Consider the following 21666-nt stretch of genomic DNA (forward strand, 5'->3'; position numbering starts at 1 on the left):
ATGTTGTTACCAGTGGGGGTTCCAGGGTTTGAAAAGGGAAGGTAGTACCAGTCAGAGGAATATCAGGACAAGGAGCTTACGATGCGGACAGCACAAAGAAACAGTTGGAATAGAGCCATAAATCTCACATCCATGTTGACTCAGTACAGGGCTTTCTACCTATTGCTGAGATTGACATGGGACCAGAAACAAGCACTGCCCTTGAGGAAAAGATGATTCTATTCCCGTAAGTGTCAACAGCAGTTTTTCTTTGACTTTGGCAAGAATATTTCAGGCTTGTAGGTTGTAAACTCAATCAAAATTACTCATTAATATGCTTCTGCATCAGATTCAGATGACATGAGAAACAGGCTACAGTACACGTTTTACATCATTATTCCCTTGGGAATCAATAAAATGATCTTTAATTGAGAAGTAATTAATTACTCATAGAGTAAATATCTCCCTCAAAAAAATGAATGGGAGAAAACATTTCCACATCTTTGGTATTTCCTTTGTAGTATTTACAAGTGGTCATTCATAGGATTGCAGACATACGATCTCGTGTATCCTATAAAATCTAGGAAACTTTGAAACTGTTCACCACTGGAGTTTCCTCACAGGCACACTGGCTGGGCTTTCATAATGCTATCAGGTATTAATACCAGCACCTGTACAGCTCTTATGTAAACTACTTTTCAATGAATTGAAAAAGGTGTGCTTCATAATACAAAAAATTATTATTATTTGAAGGTAGCATAATATCAAGAACAATGTAACCCTGAAAAGGAAAAATACAGTCATTTTTGGTTTGGTTTTGCTTTATTCTGTTTTCTTGAATTTTCAATAGGTGGATTTTAATACATAAAAAAGGTGCTGTTAGCAAACATTATCCCTTTGTGCCAAGAAATCTTTGACATAGTGTGATTACCGTATCTTGACATTGCTGCTGCTTAGTAACAAAGAAAACAAAACCACATGATCCTAAGTGTAGGATTTTGTTAATCTGCCAAATAAAAAATTTCCACTGAGAAAACAAATAAAAATCCAGATCATCCCCCTCCCCAATGTCTGGCTAATGAAAAGACATCATCTGCATTTGAGCTTATTGTTTCTGCTGAATGGTATTCACATTTTGTACTTTAAATTCTCATTTCTCATGGCGTTGGGAACATCTCATGGCAACTGCTCCTACAAAGCTCTTCCTTTACTTGAAGTAAGGAACCTTTGAGATACAGGAACCTTAACACATCAAGTAGCTTTCAGAGCAAGGAGGAACCACCTGTAAACACTATTGATTCCTCTAATTTGGTGATGCACAACCTCTTTCTTGTATCAACTCCTGACTGCATTAGATGAACCTAGCCAGTGCCAAGTCCTCTCCTTACTAACCACCCTCGAATCCTCACTGGATCCACCACTGATTTCCTGTGCTTGCACAATCAATGCAGCGATAAAGCCACATTCAATACACAACATAAATACTACAGGAGGACTATAGCACAAGACTTTTTGTATGTATAGGTATACTTTTTTTTTTTAACATTCATCCACTGCAATTACTTGTCTCAGTAAAATGAAAAGAAATTAAAAAAAAAAACAAAAACCAAAAACCAAAACAGGAAAAAAAAGAGTTTAAAAAAAGCTTGCTGCTCTTACATCTAGTGTGCCAGTCACTGTGCAAATCCTGAGAAAGGGAGGAAGAACAAAGTGGGGAGAGTTGACATAAAAACCAAGAATTTTGGAATGCATAATTATACTAATAGAAAAGAACCCACTAGTTTAACAGTTTTACAGGAACAAAATATCTAATGGTGTTCAGGAGCTGTACAGTGCTGACACAAAGCTAAGAGCAGGAAAAATAAAGAATAGGCAGTTGTTTTTAATAATTACCACGCTCATAAGTGATGACTGAGGAAGGGAGGACAGGACAATTAGTTCAAAGAAAAAGAAACAGGAAAAAAAGAAAATAAAGTTGAGAAACTGTTTTTAGCAAATACAAAATATAGTTAGTAGTGGTTTTGGCAAAATTAGTTCTGTACTAAAAGCGAAAGACCAAATAAACACAAAATGAAAGAAAATCCCTCAAACGAGTAAGCACAAAAATACTCCTAGGTAGTCAATTATACAGTGTTTAAAGATTTATTTATATTTGCATGCAAAATCAGTCATTTCTGAAAGAGACAGTGCTTAAAAGAAAAATGAGCCAATATCTTGACACTTCATGTCAAAATCCAACATTACAAATAATATATTTATTTATTTAGTAGTAGAAATGTTATCTGAAAGAGCAAAACATTGTGCAGAATAATCAGCAAAACATGAAAGTAATGGCCAAAACCTTATACGTCAGCTAGCTGCATCAGTGCTCAACCCACAACCTTCTGACTAAATTTTATCCACATGGGTTCACTTTATTTTGTTGAGTCATATAAGCCTAGCATGACTTGATCTACAATTTAAACTATGGGAGCACTTTCAGAGAAGCAGAATTTATGATTGGTCTTGAAGTCATTCAGTCAAATTTAATAGTTCATGACTTTGATTTGAGAAAAGCAGCTGAATATTCAAGAAATATGCCACATAAAAGAGCTACAGGCACAATAGCCAATGAGATATGTTGCAGGTATGAATAATGAATCCCCAAATGCTATAATGATTATACACTCAAGCTTTTTTACGTTGTTTTTAAGATAAAAACATGTTAAAAAATTAAGTCACTGGAGGATTGAAACATAAAAATGCACTATAAAAAATACTGAAGATAAGCGGAGAAAATGTGCTTTGGTAGCTCTATTAAGTCACATAAGAATGAACCTAATGTTTCCAGACACTCACTGTAAGGCCGTAGCAGAACTTACTGTCAGACAGAAAGAAATTGACAGTGACTGACAACAGAGGTAGAAATCTGAATTGGTTTAAAGTCAAATGTAAAGAAGTAAAAATTTCCTAATATTTCCCCAAAGACAAACAGAAAAGAATTATTTCAAAGAACAAGCTTTCCCAGCAGACTCTTTTCCAAACAACAGATACAGTTCCCTTGACCTCTAATATTTAATTAACGGCTTAACTAAATTGTCTATTTTTCATTCCAGCCAAGACAGTTTAAGAAATCAGGTGCGAACTCTTAATTTCATTTTATGCTGAAACTGGTTAGGGACTTCTGAAATGTTTTACATGCATAAACACTGCTGTTTGTAACTAGAATCTGTCTCAATTTTACATGTAATGTCCTTTGAGACTCTGCAGAAACTCAACACATGCTAGTGACTTACTACTGACAAGCATGGGCTTCGGTAGGCCAATTAAATATAAACCACTCTTAGGAAACATTTTTAGCTTCAGCCTCTAGATATATATTTACAGGTTTCTTTGAAATTCAGCTTGCTTCTGCAAAATGCAAAAGAGAAAAGTTCACAGATCATTTCTGTTAAATCAATAGTACCTGATCCCTCTTCTGTCACCATGCCAAGGCCTTCTGCTTTGTTCTGACGTTCAAATGCATTTAAGTCAAGAACACTGCAATGAGAAAAATGACATTTCTCCTGTGATTAATTAAATATATGTAATATTTCATTTTGTGAAAGATAGAGAAGGATTTGTGATTTCATTTAAGTATATAATCATGTGTGTCAAGAAGATGTATTTCAGTGGCTTAATATATGTGTCTGCTACAAGATTACAAAACTTAGCTCTACAGATTAACCTGCTTTTGCCCTGCAACTGACAATAGAATTTAGGTCTTTATGATTGACTTAAAAAAAGGGAATGTATGCGTTTATGATATACATACTCATTTTAGGGGTTACAAAGAAGCCATATTATTGACTACTTTTGTATTATAACCCAGTTCAACCCAAGCAGCAAGGTCCATTAAGAAATTATGTCATTATTAGTTCCACTCAGTGTTCCTCTTCCTTCACGTTCTGAAAAACTGACACTGCCAAAGGGGAATATGTATTCAACTAACCAGATTTAAGAAACATATACTCTTAAATATTTCCATTTGTCAGTGTGCGAAGTTATGCCTTTCATGGCTTAGCCTGTTAGCTAGCCATGGATAACTTTTGTTCATTGGCAAGAATGTTTATGGCAGTTAGATGAATGTAGATTACAGCAGTAGTTCTGCTGGCAAGAAACCTCACTGATTTCAAAATGAAACTTCACCAAAGACAGAGTTAAGAAAAAAGGATAAATCATGGTACCCTTGACAGAAGACTGAACCACTTGACCCAGGAAGCCCCTTTTAGTCCTGTGTTTTATGTTCACTAATACATTATTTATTGATATAGTTTATTCTTTGGAATTATATATAAAACATTTAAATATATCTACATATTTCATATATACAAAATCAATATAAACTGTCAAGAATAATGAATAGACAAAAAAAGTCACAGTATCTCCACAGTTTATTAAAACACAATATTCCATTCCTTTTTGTGACTTCTAAAAAAGTAATATTTCTAAGAAAGTTGGGTTTTCCCAAAATCTTTATGATTACTTAATATTGATCATTAACTTGGATTTTGTAGGATTATAAGGATCCCTCCAGAGTAAAGAATTCATCCCTGAGGAATGCTGCTAACTCTGGTGTTGTTTTCTGGCATATGATATATGACACAAATGCTATAAACACTTGTGAAGAGAGCTCTTTAACAAGGTAACTCTTCATATGAAGATTTTTATATCATGAGCATCACCTTGTCCTTTATCCCAAATCTAGTATATTACAATTTCCAGATGCTGTTTGCAAAAGGTATTTAGAGGATCTTTCAAAAACTATAAATCCTGGGCAATAAAACCTAAACGCAAAAAAAATTTTTAAAGTAGATATTTTCTTACCTACAGGACTGCATAAGACCAGCAAGGCTCTGAAAGAATCCCACATCCTTTTTATCCTTGAGGTAGTCTAGCATTTTCTGCAGTAAACACAAATAATTTACACACAAAATTAATATTTATACTATGTATTAATCTAGTTAATTTAATACTATATGGATTCTAGATTACTAGCTGATGCTGGTGTTTTGAAATATCTCTAATATTTACAAATTAGATACAAGACCCTTTCAGGGAAAAATCCAGATGTAAAAAAAAAAAAAAAAAATAAAAAAATTTAATGCTCATGTTCTTTACAGAAAAGATCATCCATTTTGGATATTTCTTCCTAAAACATGGAAAATAAAGACAGTATCCAAAGTCAACACAGCCAGCAGAATTTAGTGTTTAATATAAATACAATCTTGACACTACTAGGCCACAAATTTGTATTGACACTACTGTTTCAGCACTGGACTGGCCTTGTCATAACCTCAGTTTGTTTTAGTTTATTTTAGATGCAACAGCACATCGGTAGTCATATGAGTCTTTTTGAAATTTGTTTTAACTTTATTGTAATGTGTAATACCTATCTGATAACAGATTGCGGTAACAAGAAGTTATTCAGTGGAGTGAACTCTGATGCTAGAACGCAATGTGCTGTTGAGTGAATATACAGGATAACACCAGCGGTCCCAGATAAGAACAACAATCAAAATGTTCAAAGATCTCAGTAGGAATGTTACAAGAATTCACATTGTGAATGAGAGAAAACTTTTTGTTAACAAAAATAATAGGAAAAATGTATAAGTAATCTCCAAAACGAAAGAGAACATAAGCAGACAGCATTGACAAAAAGTATCATCATAACCCCAAGTAGACCCAAGATCACAGAAAACGAATACCCTCATCAACACCACCATACTAATCAAAGCAAAGAACTCCAGAGGATGATGATGATGACTTTTCAAAACCACTTGTACCTCTCCCCCCACCCATACCATTCCTCCCAAGGAAAACTGAAGAGCTGATTTTAGGATCTAAAGGAAAATCGGAAAGGTGAGCACAACAGAGAAAATAAGTAGAAAAGAGGCAACTGAAAAAACAGCAATTGTAACTGTATTACTGATGCCTTTAGTTTATAAGTATGTAATTTAGACTAGTATTATTAGTATTACTGTAACTATACTAACAACTATTTCCTGCATTCTGATTAGTTAAGACTTTGTCAAATAATTTAAAAAAATTTAGATCATAGCATTACAAATTCAGATTAAATAACTATGTACAGATGTCATGATTTTCCCAAGTAATTTAATATTATGACATCACAAAGAACTGGCAATGGTTCAAGCAGATACTTTTCTGCACAATTTGTGGTCTTACTTGTCAATTCCTGGTAATGATAACCCCTGAAAAGAACATTATTTTTGGCTGAATTCAGCTGCTTCAGTGGTTGCTTAACTTGGGACCTTAACTGTTCCCAGTCGTCTGTATTCCTCAAATTGTCCTACAGCAATGTGGTAATGGCAGGTATGAAGCCTTCTGGACACACGTATCTTCAACTAGTACAGAACACTGAACGTACTCTGTACCAGTTACTTCTCTTCAACAGTTCACATACCAGACTTGTCCACTGCTCACCACATTATCTTACTATAGATTAGTAAAACAAGTTTGCATTCTCTGCTTTTATTACCAAGACTCTCCATGGCATAAGCTAAGGACTTCTGACATTATGTATCTTTTTATTTGGTGAAGAGTGGGGTTAGTAATTTTACTCTACTAGCTACAGGACAATGGTAATCTCCCAAGAAATCCTTCCCTTCCACAGAATTCCTCTAGAAGTTAATGATTTAACATAAAATTTCCCCCTTCCAGCTGAAGTGCAAAACAAATTTCTTGTAGTCCTATATTCTGTAGATTAATTATATGTATACGAATAAGAAATATATACCTAGCAAACAAGGTACTTTTGTACACTATATTCTTCTGGGAATAAGAGGATAAACAGTATCTGACAAATAGTCATATTATATAATGTACTATTACAATAATAATGACCATGGTATAAAGATCTATACTGAATGGAATAGGTGAAAATAAATTAGCACATTACCTGCTGAACCGTAGAATTTCCTCCATTTAAGATGGCAATCCCCAGCTTTAGGGTAGCTGCAACCATTGGCCCCATCTCACCTTAAAATTATTTTAAAATACACTTTTAGTTCACATATAAAAAGAAGAATGTTGTGTAAACTTCTCTGTACAATGACTTAAATGGTAATTTAACAGGAGAGGACTTTTTGTTTCTCTTGTAAAACAGGCCTATTTTTCTTTAGTGATCTCTAGTGTGACTTAGATTCTTCCTGAGTGCCTACAGACATAGTGTAACGTACATACAGCACACAAAAGAAGCAAGATATAAGACAGGGAGCTCAATAAATACAAATCATGTTTCATTCGCTAGAGCATCCAGCAGTTGATTTAAGGCTGGGTGCACAATTTTAATCTAGATTTCAAGTTTAACAATGTGTCTCCTCTGCATGCCAGTCTAGATATTTTTTCCCTGTTTCTTCAGAAAACTATAGTGATCCAAAGCATTTATTTACAGTAAATGAAATTTTTAAACAGGAACTTTTAAAACATCACTACTGTAGAAACAAATCACAGTACAGACAGTGAAAGCATCAGATCTTAGAGTAAGATGGTATCTAAGGGACAAAAGTATCATTTACACTTCTGAAATATTTATCAAATTACACCAATAAAGTAGATATTTGGGGAATGGGTGGGGAGGACCAAGGTCTACACCTGCTTCAGAACTGTACAGATCCCTGAATTTGGGGGCCTTTTTGTCATTGCATATTGACAAAGCTAGTAACTTTTTCACACTCTCAATCATCACTAGAATAATTATCCTTACAATAACAATAAACAACAACCACCACCTTATGAGAATTATTCATCATTCACACAATTATTCAATTTGGTGCTATTTAACATCTCTGTCAGCGACACGGACAGCAGGATTGAGCCCACCCCCAGCAAGTTTGCTGACTACACCAAGGTGTGTGGTGGGGTCAACACACTGGAGGGAAGGGATGCCATCCAGAGGGACCTTGATGGGATTGAGAGGTGGACCCATGCTAACCTCATGAAGTTCAACAAGGCAAAGTGCATGGTCCTGTACCTGGGTTGGGGAAATCTCAAGCACAGATACAGGCTGTGCGATGAGTGGATCAAGAGCAGCCCTGTAGAGAACAACTTGGGGGGCTGGTGCATAAAAAAACTGAATATGAGGCAGCAATGTGCGCTTGCAGCCAAGAAAGTAAATTGCATCCTGGGCTGCATCAAAAGAAGTGCATCCAGCAGGTCGAGGGAGGGGATTCTGTCACTCTACGTCACTCTGGTGAGACCCCACCTGAGTACCACATCCAGCTCTGGGGCCCCCAGCACAAGAAACACATGGACCTGCTTGAGCAGGTCCTGAGGAGGGCCACGATGATCAGAGGGCTGGAGCACCTCTGCTATGATGACAGGCTGAGGGAGTTGGGGTTGTTCAGCCTGGAGAAGAGCAGGCTCTGGGGAGAACTTACAGCGGCCTTCCAGTACTTAAAGGGGGCCTGTAGGAAAGGTGGGGAGGGACTCTTTATCAGGGAGGGTAGTGATAGAACAAAGGTTTCAAACTGAAAGAGAGGAGATTTAGATTAGACATTAGGAGGAAATTCTTTACTGTGAGGGTGGTGAGACACTGGCACAGGTTGCCCAGAGAAGTTGTGTCTTCCCCCGCCCTGGAAGTGTTCAAGGCCAGGTTGGATGGGGCTTTGAGCAACCTGGTCTAGTGGAAGGTGTCCCTGCCCATGGCAATGGGGTTGGAACTTGATGATCTTTAAGGTCCCTTCCAGCCCAAACCCTTCTATGATTCTATGATTACACTTGTCTGGATTAGCTGTCAATAATTTTTGAAATTTTGGGTTCATTTTGAAAGCCAGCTTTAGTGCCAAACATCTGCAGGTTTTGCCCAATAAGAATTCCAATAATTTCAAACATCATGAGAAATAAGGTTTAATATGTAATCTACACAACATAACATTACCTTTACTAGCACTGATTGTCTGCAGAACCATCTCAGCAGCACCCCGGTCATGCAGTCTGGCTTGCTGATACAGGAGTTTTTGCTTTTCCATTTCTTTTTCCTGAATAAAAATTCCAGTCATGTAAGATGACAACTTCAGTTGCTATCAGTTCTCCAAAGGTTTTTGGTTTTCTCTTAGTATATGGGCTCTATGGCAACATCATGTACCATTTTAATACACACAATGCTACTCAACAGATATTTAACATGTTCAAGTAATATTCTCCCCTTGGTTTTTTTCTTTAATAATGTTTTTAGCAGTTTATCTGAAAAAAGTCATCTCAATTGTAAATCATTAGGTTAGTTCAAAGCCCATGTTCATTATATATATACTGCATATATAAAACTTGCACTTCTGTGCCGTGGTTTTGTGCGACAGTTCATACTCTTAAAAATCTTCTATAGCATGACCATAACTTCATACTGCTCAGTATGTGGCTCTTGAGTTGCAAGTTATTGCTGAATACCAGAGTAACAGAAGCATCTCAGATGTTTTTTCAAAACATCATTATATTACAATATAGATTGCCCACTCTACCAACAGAATATTTGATAGAATACACTGTGCTTTTATATTTTACATTCTCTAGCGGCAACAAACAATACTGCATGGCGTTGCTTGAGCAATGGTGAAGTTTGTTCTTTATAATTTAAATTACTACCGAAAACATAAAGAAGAACATAAAGAGCAAACATAAAGGCACAGTTAATTCCAGATGAGTTTGAACTTTCACCAAGTTAATTGAAGTTTGCCAGAGAATTGAGGATGACTAAGCAGTATAAGTTGCAAAATGGAAGTTGCATAGAGCCCTATGACAGCGAGTCCATCGGATGGCGTGGTAAAAAGCTTACTCAAAAGGAACATGACACAATCAGTTAGTATCATGTCCAAAAACACAACGCCCAAAACATGTATGACCTAAAAGCAGGAACAGCTGCAGCAGAAGTAGCCAGAATGACAGCTTTGCTGCCATAAACTTTCCATCCAAGTTACGGAAAAAAGACATTGGAAGATGGAAGAGGTTTAAAAAATGAAGGCTTGCTAAATAGAGGGTATGAATAATAAATTAAAAAAGAAGAGGTAAAAAAGAGAAATATGTTCAAATGAATGAAAAAGAAACCTTTAACTCAAAAGCAAACCAACACAGACATTTATGCTGTTACCAGAGAGTTCTCGCCGAGGCTGGCAAATTTGTTTCTTAAATCTTTGATAATATCGTGCTGCGGAAACAAAATTCATCAGGGTTTTTTTTTTCACACTATTAGCTCTCCTGTGGTTAAATTGTATCTTTCTTTTTTCTGTAAATTATGTGACAGATCTAGATGGAGGCACAAAAAGGAAAAAAAAAAAAAAAGGCAGCTGTGCTTCATATTTAGCTAAGGTTTGAAAGTTTTGCCTTCATGTTTAAACCTCTTCCTGGAAGTTCAACAAAAACAAAACAGAAACACACACACACACACACACACAGAAACATCAGAAAATCATGACATCACAGCTTCGATATATCTACAATAAAATATTTTAATTCACTTCAGAGGCCACTGAAAATTGTTCAGTGTTTCTTTTTTCAAAAACTATTTCCTATTTCTAGTTACTTTTAGTTTTAGACCCAACAATCTTTCATTCTTCTTCCATTGCAAGATTTATTATTCACTTTTGTTCACAAACCTAACATCAGCTATACTACTTTCATTATATGATATTTTTTTGATAAGTTTGTAAGAATGCTTATAGTGAGGATGCTTCTGCATAATCTACAGACTAAAAGAAAGGGTATGCAGACTTCTTGCAATGGCACTATAGAACAGCAGAAACAGGCATTGCCAAACAGCTTAAAGCGAGAAGAGTGGCAATTTCCACGGAAATCAAGCTTTCTAGGTAACTAGTAACAAATCAGATCAAAAAAAAAAAAAAAAAAATCCACCACAAACATTTATTCTAAAAGCAACCATTCCTTTGATAGTAATCCCCAAAGACCATGGTTCCTTCTTCAGCTTGACAATGCTTTTTCACTGTTGCTTTCTCCATGCAAGGTTAATACATATGTGTGTGTGTCATGGCAGTGCTGATATGAAGTGGGCCACACATTGCATACAAAGTATACTAAATCAATAGAGCTTCTGGCTGCTGAAGGTATCCTCATTTCTCTAAGATGTGCTTACTGCTAACACTGCTATCTGTGCTACCTGCACAGTTTTTTGCACTTACTGTGCTTGTCAGCTGATGTCAAGAATACCAAAATAATTAGCCAGTGATTTGAATTTTATGTCATTCACAAAACCATCACGACAATAGCAAAAATACTTCATACTAAATGAAACATTAAAAATAACCCACCAGAATTAAAAAAAAAACAAACCACCAAACAACAAAACAAACCAACACTCAAAGAAAACCAAGTCTATTTTATCTTGGGTGTTTTCTATTTGTATGTGAGAAAGCTGACCACGTGGCAATGTATGTACACGTATTCCCACATTATAGACTTTCTCCAGCAACCTACCAAACCAAGGAAACTTTTTCATCATACTTGAAAGCATAGACTCAAATATTTTCTACTTCATTCTATTTTTTTGGGGTTTTTTTTAAGTTGTTACAAGCAACCATACGCCAAAAAACACACATTAGGCAAAATTACATTTTAGCTATTTTATCAAATATGCTTTCTGTATTACTTGAAGAAATATTTCTGACTCTGCAATTTCACACCCATATTTCTGCTTCTGCTGAGTCTCTGCCCCAAAAGATTTTTTTCTAGTTGAAAACTAATTTTTAACTAGCTGATATGATATTCATAATTATACTTCACTGACTTGAAGTATCCTTTCTATATTGAAGCCTGTCATTATCCAGATTATCACACAACAAAATAAATTCTTTAAAGAATAAGGTAGACAGGAAATTTAGAGATTACTAAACTGCTAGTACATAAAATAATTAAAATTCAATTGATCTCAAAAGTGAATTTCAAAATAAATGAATGGCGATTCTAAAGACATTTCTCCACCACCTGCTGTGCTTTCTTGTTCTATGTGCTCTTCCACAGTTTAGGAACACTGATTTGTCTCAATGCCAGGCATCTATAAGCCTTCTATCATTTGATATTACTTCCATGATAGAAGTAAATACTTCTGAAAATGCCTGAAAGTGGTCTCTAAGCATCATCACTAAAAATAATAAATAGGTTCATAAATTAACTACCCCATTCTTAAATATATGCAGTCAGTGGCAGTGTGTTACTAATTTTTTACTTTTCTCAAAAATACAGCTATTTACTTCGAATGTAACAATTCTTTACAAGACTTAAGAACACTGGTAGACTTCCTGTAGAAGGGGATTTATTAAATATTATTAAGTAAACATATGCTTTTATCTACTCTATCTTAACTCAATGACTTCATAAAATCTGAAAATATTCCCTGCATTCATCTTTATCACTCTTGGTGCTAAACAAATAACAACAATAAAAATAAAATGTAGCTAGGAAAAAAATGTAAGCAAAAAGGCTGTTTTGATTTGATTGTCTGTAAACAACATTCAGCTTTCTTGGGTGTTCCTATAAGTATTTTGTAATATGGTGAGATGAGAGGAAACGAAGTAACATTGACGTCAAAAGTATCTGGGCAAAAAAGAGAATCGAAGAGGAACAAACCATCATATTAACAAATTTTTAACACATTTCAGACAAGATAGCAAAAAGCTATCATTATGAAACAGCTGAGAAGACACAAGAATTATAGCAATCATTCATCAAAATAATTTCTTGTATTCACACCAATATTCAGAGAAAGAAGTACTGGTGTTCTGCTGACTCTCCGCAGTAATAAATGCCTGGGAGGAAAAAATTTATCATGCCATATCATCAGATTTTATGACACAACTATGTTACTCAATATCAACAGTCAGCATAATAATCCACATGGACACAAAGTAAGGATTGATTTATCAACACTATAGTTCACATTTCCTAGCATTTGAACTATCTGTATTAAAAACTTCAATGTTATATTATAAATATATCTTGTTCATATAAATATATAGCTGTAAAACAAACAAAAAACACGTACTAAACTAAACAAAATACTCTGTGTTAAAATAGCATTAAATCTGAGCTACAAATGCACAGGAATAAAGATATCCTGAAATAAAACCTTCACTACACATTTTATTTTGTTTAAGATTTATCCATTTCAGCTTGCAGCAATATCTTTACTGATGTAATAACTTTTATACTGTCATTCGTTTACATCTTCCTCTTGCAAGGAAGTTAAGTTTTGATTCCTACATACTGCCTCCATATTTTTGTCATGCTGATGAGATCACTCAACATATTCATTCCTATTCAAATAGGCAGGAACTGACAAAGTATTTAATCTCTAAAAGGAAGAATATTGTATTGGGTGACTTTCAAACCTATGTATTCTCAGTTTCCAATTTTTTTCTCCAATAGTACATAGCTATAAAACTACACATTATTTTCAAACTGTGTCATCCTTTCTTGTTTAAAGTTGGGTGACAAATTTGTCGTATTTGAAATAGCTGACATAGATGTCTAACTCTCTATGGGAATAATAATTAAATAATAATTAAAAAAAAGGGTAATGCATCATTTAGAAGACTCCACTATGACTGGAACTGAATCAGTTAGCTGGAGCAGACAATCTCATGTACAGGGATAAGTTTGGTAAGATTATTATGTATTTACTGCATTAAAAATAAGCAAAGAACTTGGAACCTACGAATGGTCTCTTAATCATTGCAAAGTATTTCTTCTTCAAAGTACATCACCCCTTATCCCAGGACTGCCAAAGGCCCTGCCTTACATAGATCTCTACAGCAGTGAAGCATGGAGTGCCAGCTGGTGTTTGACTTGAAAGACTGGAGCAGATGGATGTCTGGGAGTACTCTTGAAAAGTACCACACTAATGCTGGTATAAGCAGCAGAAACAATGGGGGTGGCGGGGAAGTGCTGTTGATAAACACAGAAGATGGGAAGCAGCCAGAAGATGCAATGAAAGATCTTAATTAACAGCCTTAAATCACCATTTATCATTAAGCCCCTGAACTTAAACCCAGAGAAAAGCAAGGGTATATTACTTGCTTTGTAGAAAAGAGATTCTCTACAAGACTTTTGCTGAACGTTTCCCATAGTCAATGGGAAGTTATTCATATAGCCCAAAACAGCCTTGCCAGATACGCAAGAAACTGAGAAACAGCTGACCTTATAACAAAGAATGTATTAATGGCACTGACCCTATGTTATTGATATTATAAACTAGACTGTAGTGAATCAAAATAATGCAAGCAAGTAGGAGCAGATGAGAAGCGAAGAGCTGACTGCCTAGTAGTGGACACCATAAATTCTCTAAATGGATTAAAGACTTTTATTTTCCACCATAGAATAAAAAAAACACTGACTGATGTAAATAAGGTGGTGGGGAGCACAAGAAGGAAAAAGAAAGTCAGTCCTACCTGGCATTGATAAATAGCACAATATCGACACCATCAGTATGAAAGAAAGAACAAAAGAACTCTACCCCCCTTATTACAACATGTAAAAACTGACTGAATCTTTCTTAACCATAGGTTTGTGGTTTTGTAGTAGATGTAGCTTATCCTGGGAAAAGCAGCGAGATGCTGCCCAGTTGTGTGGGGATGGGGTCAGGAAGGCCAAGGTGTGGCTAGAGCTGAACTTGGCAAGGTATGCAAAGAATAAGGGCTTCTACAGGTATGTCAACTACAAAAGGAAGGTCAAAGAAAGCATAAACCCCATGATGAGCAAAAGCAGCAGGCTAGTAACAATAGACAAGGAGAAGGCTGAAGTACTCAACAACTTTTTTGCCTCAGTCTTCACTGGCAAAATCTCTTCCCACACCTCTTGAGTGCATGGACTGCAAGATGGGGGACTGGAGGAGGAAAGTCCCTCCCACTGTAAGAGATGATTAGGTTCACGACCATCTGAGGAACCTGAACATACGTAAGTCTATGGGAGCTGATGAGATGCATCCCAGGGAATTAGCTGATGTAGATGTCAAGCCACTCTCTATGATACGAATTCCCTGGTGACTGGAAAAAGGCAAACATTGCACCCATTTTTAAAAAAGGATAAAAGGAGGACACTGGGAACTATCAACCTGTCAGACTCACCTCTGTACCTGGGAAGATCCTCCTAGAAGCTCTGCTAAGGCACATGGAGGACAGGGAGGTGATTCGAGACAGCCAGCACAGCTTCATCGGTGCAAGTTCTGCCTGACCAACCTAGTGGCCTTTTATGATGGACTGACTACATCAGTGGACAAGGGAAGAGCTACACATGTCACCTATCTGGGCTTCTGTAATGCCTTTGACATGGTCCCCCACAACATTCTTGTCTCTAAACTGGAGAGATATGGATTTGATGGGTGGACTGTTCGGTGGATGAGGAACTGGTTGGATGGTCACATGCAGAAGGTAGCGGTCAATGGCTTGATGTTCAAAAGGAGATCGGGGGCAAGTGGTGCCTCTCAGGGGTCCGTATTGTATGGGACCAGTGCTTTTTAGTATCTTCACTGACGACATAAGTGGGATCAAGTGCGCCATCAGGAAGTTTGCAGCAGACACTGAGTAGTGCAGTTTATGTGCCTGAGGGACAGGATGCCATCCAGAGGGACCTGGACAAGAAGTAGGCCCACATGAAGGTCATGAGGTTCAACAAGGCCAAGTGCAGGGTTCTGCACCTGGGTTAGGGCAGCCCCTGGGACCAATACAGGTTGCAGGGATGAAAGAATTGAGTGCAGCCCTGTGAAGGATGATTTAGGAGTACTGGTGGACAGAAAAGCTGGACGTGAGCCAGCAATGTGCACTCGCAGCCTGGAAGGCCAACTGTATCCTGGGCTGCATCAAAAGAAGCGTGGCCAGCAGGTCAAGGGAGGTGATTCTGTTACTCCACTCCACACTGATAAAACCCACGTGAAGTACTGTGTCCAGCTCTGGAATCCACAGCACAAGACAGACAGTCACCTGTTGGAGCAGGTCCAGAGGAGGGCCACCAAAATGATCAGAGGGATGGAACACCTCTCCTATGAAGACAGACTGAGAGAGTTGGGGTTCTTCAGCCTGGAGAAGAAAAGGCAGCAGGAAGAGCTTATAGTGGCCATTCCAGTATCTAAAGGGGCCCTACAGGAAAGGTGGGGAGGAACTCTTTATCAGAGAGTGTTGTGATAGCATGACGGGTAATGGTTTCAAACTGAAAGAGGGGAGATTTAGCTTAGATATAAGGAAGACATTTTTTACAATGAGGGTGGTGAAACACTGGAACAGGTTGCCCAGAGAAATGTAATTCCTAAGAAATGATACACTGATCATGGCGTGTGACCTTAATTTTTATCATTCTTTAACAAAAATTGTTACTTATTGTAAATACATGGTATACGATCACTCTATTTCTGCAAGCTTTGTGACAGTGAGAGATAACAGTGACCATCTTCAATGGGCTAGAGCCTTAAAAGCTTGCATTACTTGTACATGCTGAAACTTGCAAGCCTTTCTGTGCCTGAGATAAGCACAATGTATCATTTTGACAAAAATCCAAGGAAGAGAAAAGTCTATCAAAGATGCTCTACCACTAACAGGAATGAAGAAAACTGACATATGAAGCTCTATTTCCCCATTTCTTTTCTTCCTATGAAAAGCCAATTTAAATGAACTGATTTTAAAAAGATGAACTAGGTTTTGATTCTTTTTTTTTGATTTTCCATCCTATATGTATTTAGAGCACATTAATATGTAGCAAACCAGTAGAGTCAGGGACTCAAATGCAGAAATGTATTTGCATTCAGACAGTGAAACACTTTGATTGGAAAGAATTTCCTATCAGATAGAATAAAGGAGGACAGTGACACCAACTCTAGATAGAATAAAGGAGGACAGTGACACCAACTCTACAGGGAGTCAATCAAGCATCTGTTCAATAGAAAGTTAACTTAGAGACAAAGGGCAAGGACCAAAGATGATAATAATAATTCAAAGCAAATACTAGCACGCAAATGCAGACAGGCACATAGTAACTCACAGACAACTTTATTGTGGGTTTATATTGCGACCTCCCTACTGCCCACACAGTGATCGCAATACAGATTATTTGTACAAAAATGAGACTACACTGCATGAGACATGGGCATGAAAATTGCCAATAAAATACACTCATCGTATTTATCACATTTTAAGCTTGCCCAAAGGTCTCCGCTGCTCTGACTGTGAAAAGATTCAGGACTTTAAACATCACACATTTGTAAAGTCTAAAGGAGCAATAGAGTTTTATTCCCATACAAATTGAACAGTCAGGCTTTTCACATGCACACAGAGCATGGAATAAAATAACTGCCTTCAACATTGCACTTTGAGACAGCCTGACAGACAGAAACAAACACACAAATGCACACGCACAGCTGGTATGTATGGGCTCATATCTTTACAACTGTTTCCTGTCATGTAAGAAGGAGGCGAGGATTATTTATTGCTGCTTTCTTCCCTTTTAAAACACTTCTCAAACAGCAAGACAGAAAATTTTCTACAGAACATACAGCATTTTGACTATGCTAACCAAGTAGGCAGAGTGATAGACATGTAGTATTTGAGTAGCTGAATTAATGGAAGAAACAAAGAAGAAATTATACTAATTAGGTTGCTTACATACTTCCTTTCAGGCTTTGTAATATGTACTTTGTGTTTGTGGCAACTACAATACTTTTTAAACAACTTTTTGTGAGTCTGTGTGAGCGCACTCATCTTCCAGGATAATGCCTTCATCATATGAAGGTGGAACAGATCTGTGCAAACTTTTGAAGGACTAAGAGTGAAGTCGATCCTGGAATACACCTTCTCTTTCCACAGCTGTATGGGAATCTCCTTCTTTTGGGAAACCAATGTTAACAGAAGTGCTAGCAAACAAAACACCAAAATCACCTAGCTCTTTTCAAAGGAGAAGGTTATAGCTGTTCCCCATATTGCCATAGGCAATGAACTTTGAAGCTACTGACTTGAGTCTGACCATCAGCTAAACCTGTGCATTCCCAATCTCAAGGAAGTCATCTCTACTTAGTCTAGCTGCCATTAGCCACAGCACAGATAACTATATTTAAACACCTCAGAATGAAAAATTAGCTACCCCACACACCATTCCTCCTCTCTCAGAATATCAACCTTGCAGTGCTATCGGCAAGCAGCCTGAGTCAGCAATGGGAACTGAGACTCCTGCTTACATGAAGTAGGTGAGTAGGCTGGTGTTTAAGCCATGGGCCACCTTTTAGAAACAAATGGTCAGACTTTCATGGTGAGACTCAAAAGACTGCAAGAAATTGAGTCAATAAAAAACTCACAAAAACTAACACTGTGAAATGTCAGATCTATTGCCTCTATGTTTTTAGAGAAAACATGGAACAACCAGGAATCACTTCAGGTATGGAGTTTCTATAAAATACTACCACAATGACTGCTAAGAACTCACTCTATTCCAAAGGATCTGAATCACAGATGAACTATAATATAGTTGATGCTCTCTCTGTGACAAACATTGGAAATAGAATTCTACTACTGTATAAGAAACATACGTCTGTGAAGATACAGAAAAAAAGTCCAACTGTTTTCCCATACAAGCCAAATAAATTATTTTAATCATTCACATTAAATTGTAACCAGAAAGAAGATAACCGATGCACAACAGGCAACAACAGCAAAACAATATCAACAAGCCAAATGACACTCTGTTTTCCCCAAAATGGCAACATAGCTTTATATGACATATTTTGCATAAATAATTCTTGGAGTCTTTAAAAATAGATTGTGCACAAGAAGGGTTTGGTAGACATGTCATGCTGCAACTGAAAAGTTAAAAACGTTTTCAAGACTGTTTAGTTGAACTTATCCAAGATGTTGGGCCTAAAAAAAAAAAATCACACAATTAGACCCAGACAAATACACATATATTTTTTTTTTACCTTGCTGCGTTGTGATCCTGTCACCTTAAGGAAGGGCAAGGACAAGAAGCGAAATAATAATAAGAAAAAGAAGTCCAAAATTTTTTTCTGCAGGTGACTGACCAAATACATACACAAAATTGTCTTTTGAACAGACGAGCACATTATTTGAACATAAGTTTCATAGCTAAAGAAAGAAACGAATAGGATTTCTCTCAAAAGATAAAGTTGAATACCAAACAAGGAACCCATTATAATTTAGGTAAGGAGCACTAATAAATCCTTTACTGATAAATTTGCTCATTCACCTCAATGTTTCCTATTTATGAATTTTCATATTTATAAGCACAAGATTTTTGATATCTAACAAGCATGCATGGGCTATCTGGAAAAAAGCTTATCGAAATAAATATTCTTTGTTTAGTCAATGATATATCATACACTGCATTTCCAGGGAAAAAAAATTACAAAACAAAACCAAAAAAAAAAAAGGACTGAAATTTGGATTCATACTTAAGACATTTACTGAGAAACAGCAATTTATATATTGGTTACATCAGCTGTAACTCAACTGGACTAGAACATCTGAGTGACTGAAAAGAATTTGGTGTTGGTATTCTTTCTGATTCCTGTACAGAGCCAAATAGAGAATATGTACTTAAACAATTCAATGCTATCTCATGCAGCATCATGTAGAAAATATACAATACATCTGATGTGAACTAAACAACGGGAGTAAAAGTAAACATGTCTTCAAAAATTAAAACAGCACACGTAGTTTTATATCAAATTGATCTGTGTATTTAGAAATATTTTAAAGAAATAATAAAAGCATGTATTTCGTGTTTCTGTGTTTTAGTAAAGATATTAAATATAAGTATTAATTGATTTGAAAGATAAGACAACTTTTAATGTCAGAATTATATTAACAAGCTAATTCCCTCAGTGCCTCTCAAAACAGACAAATTTCTTGTAAACTCCATTTTATTAATGGAAAAAGAGAGATAGATCCCAGAGCAAACACATGACAAGGACTCATCTCCTACTCTTGTAATCAACTCATATAAGTGTGTTTCCTTACATAGTGATGATCACTAAAAACTCAACGTTAAACAATACGTACAGATTTCCTACTCTCAACATAAGAAAAAGCTTGTCAGTATTGATGAATAAAAGCTCACATTTTACTAAGAAGCATTACTATGTATGTGAACAGAAAAATACTGTATAAATTACTGGTACTGAATGCAAATGAATACTGCAAAAAGCAGTATTATTTCAGTATTTTAACTATCCAAACTAAAGGTAGAACATGATACTTTACAAGATACAGACTGTTATCAGACTTCCAGAATAAGTTACTACCAATAACATTTCTCTTCAACAACTAAAAAGTTTAAGTCAATCAGATAAACATGTAAGCTCCATTAAATTACTCTCTCTATAATATTATGTGATACTACATATGTTTTTGTTTTACTACTATGAATCTGGTAACTCGTATCTGCCAATCCAGCTTCTGACATGCAGTTCACTGGCATAATAAGCTGCAGTAAGCCATGAACCAAGAAACACAAACGTCAGTTGGAAGCTATGAAATAATGTCTAACATGAAAGGAAAAACAAAACAGAAGTATAATCTTACTTCAAAACTCTTTACTTCTTCTTCACCATCATCATCTTCTTCATCATGGCAGCTCTGATACCACGTAGAAAGAAAATATTCAGGGTAAGGTGAGGAAGGGGGCTAAGCCTTCCTTCACTTTACACATAATTTCTCCTGATCATCTTCAGTGATTTAATTAAAACAGAAAAAAATGGAAAAGATAGCAAAAAGAGTTACCTTTGCCATAATGTCAGCATAAGCCATGTACAGGAAATCTTCTTCCAATTTGCTGGTTAATAGAGAGAAGAAAGAGAAAATGAGGAAGATTAGAGCCATTATAGTAGAATGTGAGCAACAAAATATTTTTAAGCACCTTAAAAATCTTTTTAAAGGATTTTTATGCTCATAATTAATTACAAAACTCTTTTTCTGGAAATGAGGACCTGATTAACACGAACAGAAAAGTAGAGCAGCTACAAACACAGTGCTCAGAAATTCATAAACACTTTCCAATGAAAAGAACAAAGTTAATTTTTCAATTACACCTGGAATATACTTGTATTTCACATTCAGAATATAGCTGTCAATAGGGAACACAGACAGAAGAGAGAGGAGTAGTAAGTCCTGAACACAGCATCCATAACTGTGAAAAAGTGTATAGGGGCATCTATTTATCTCTAGAAAAATCCTTACATCTCATTATCAGTCATGTTAAAAATCTCTTTACATATCACAGGCTAGAGAGATTTGAGTGTAACTCCAACGTCGTATGTACATATACACATGTTTTTGCCTAGCCTGTGCAATCTCACATGAACAGAGACATGTATAACTTCAAACACACGAGTAATCTCAAAATCTGCATACACTCTGCAGTCTCTCACACCATCCCTACCATTTTTCAGTCAAGGCTGTTCGACTGAATAGCAGAATAAGTTGATGTAAAGGATCAACTCTTTTAAGGCTTTCGTCTTCCTCCGGTGGTTCCTCCCCAGGTTTCTTCAGGGGAAAAAAAAGATTTGAAAAGTATATTCAATTATCTGTAGTGAAAAATGTTTTAGGCTGTGCAATTTATCAACCATTAAATACTCACATATGTAATTTTGATTTGGACAAACAGGAGGAAACAAGTTCCAAGCAAAGCATGAAAAGCCTGAATCCTGACTGT

At 36.2% G+C, this 21666-nt stretch overlaps 1 protein-coding gene across 1 annotated transcript in view; it reads right to left on the bottom strand.

Annotated features, from left to right (window-relative positions):
• RYR2 (ryanodine receptor 2) overlaps positions 1–21666 on the bottom strand; it is a 323964-nt gene that overhangs the window by 41524 nt on the left and 260774 nt on the right. The window contains exons 77-84 of the mRNA XM_086460401.1: positions 21394–21497; positions 20736–20787; positions 20538–20591; positions 18914–18937; positions 8900–8999; positions 6920–6999; positions 4825–4901; positions 3425–3498 (exon numbers count right to left, since the gene is read on the bottom strand). Of these exons, the coding sequence (XP_086316527.1) occupies positions 3425–3498; positions 4825–4901; positions 6920–6999; positions 8900–8999; positions 18914–18937; positions 20538–20591; positions 20736–20787; positions 21394–21497 (565 nt within the window). The remainder of the gene's footprint in view (positions 1–3424; positions 3499–4824; positions 4902–6919; positions 7000–8899; positions 9000–18913; positions 18938–20537; positions 20592–20735; positions 20788–21393; positions 21498–21666) is intronic.

The sequence above is a fragment of the Leptosomus discolor genome, chromosome 2 (genome assembly GCF_034619465.1).
Source record: "Leptosomus discolor isolate bLepDis1 chromosome 2, bLepDis1.hap2, whole genome shotgun sequence".
Lineage (NCBI taxonomy): Eukaryota > Metazoa > Chordata > Aves > Leptosomiformes > Leptosomidae > Leptosomus > Leptosomus discolor.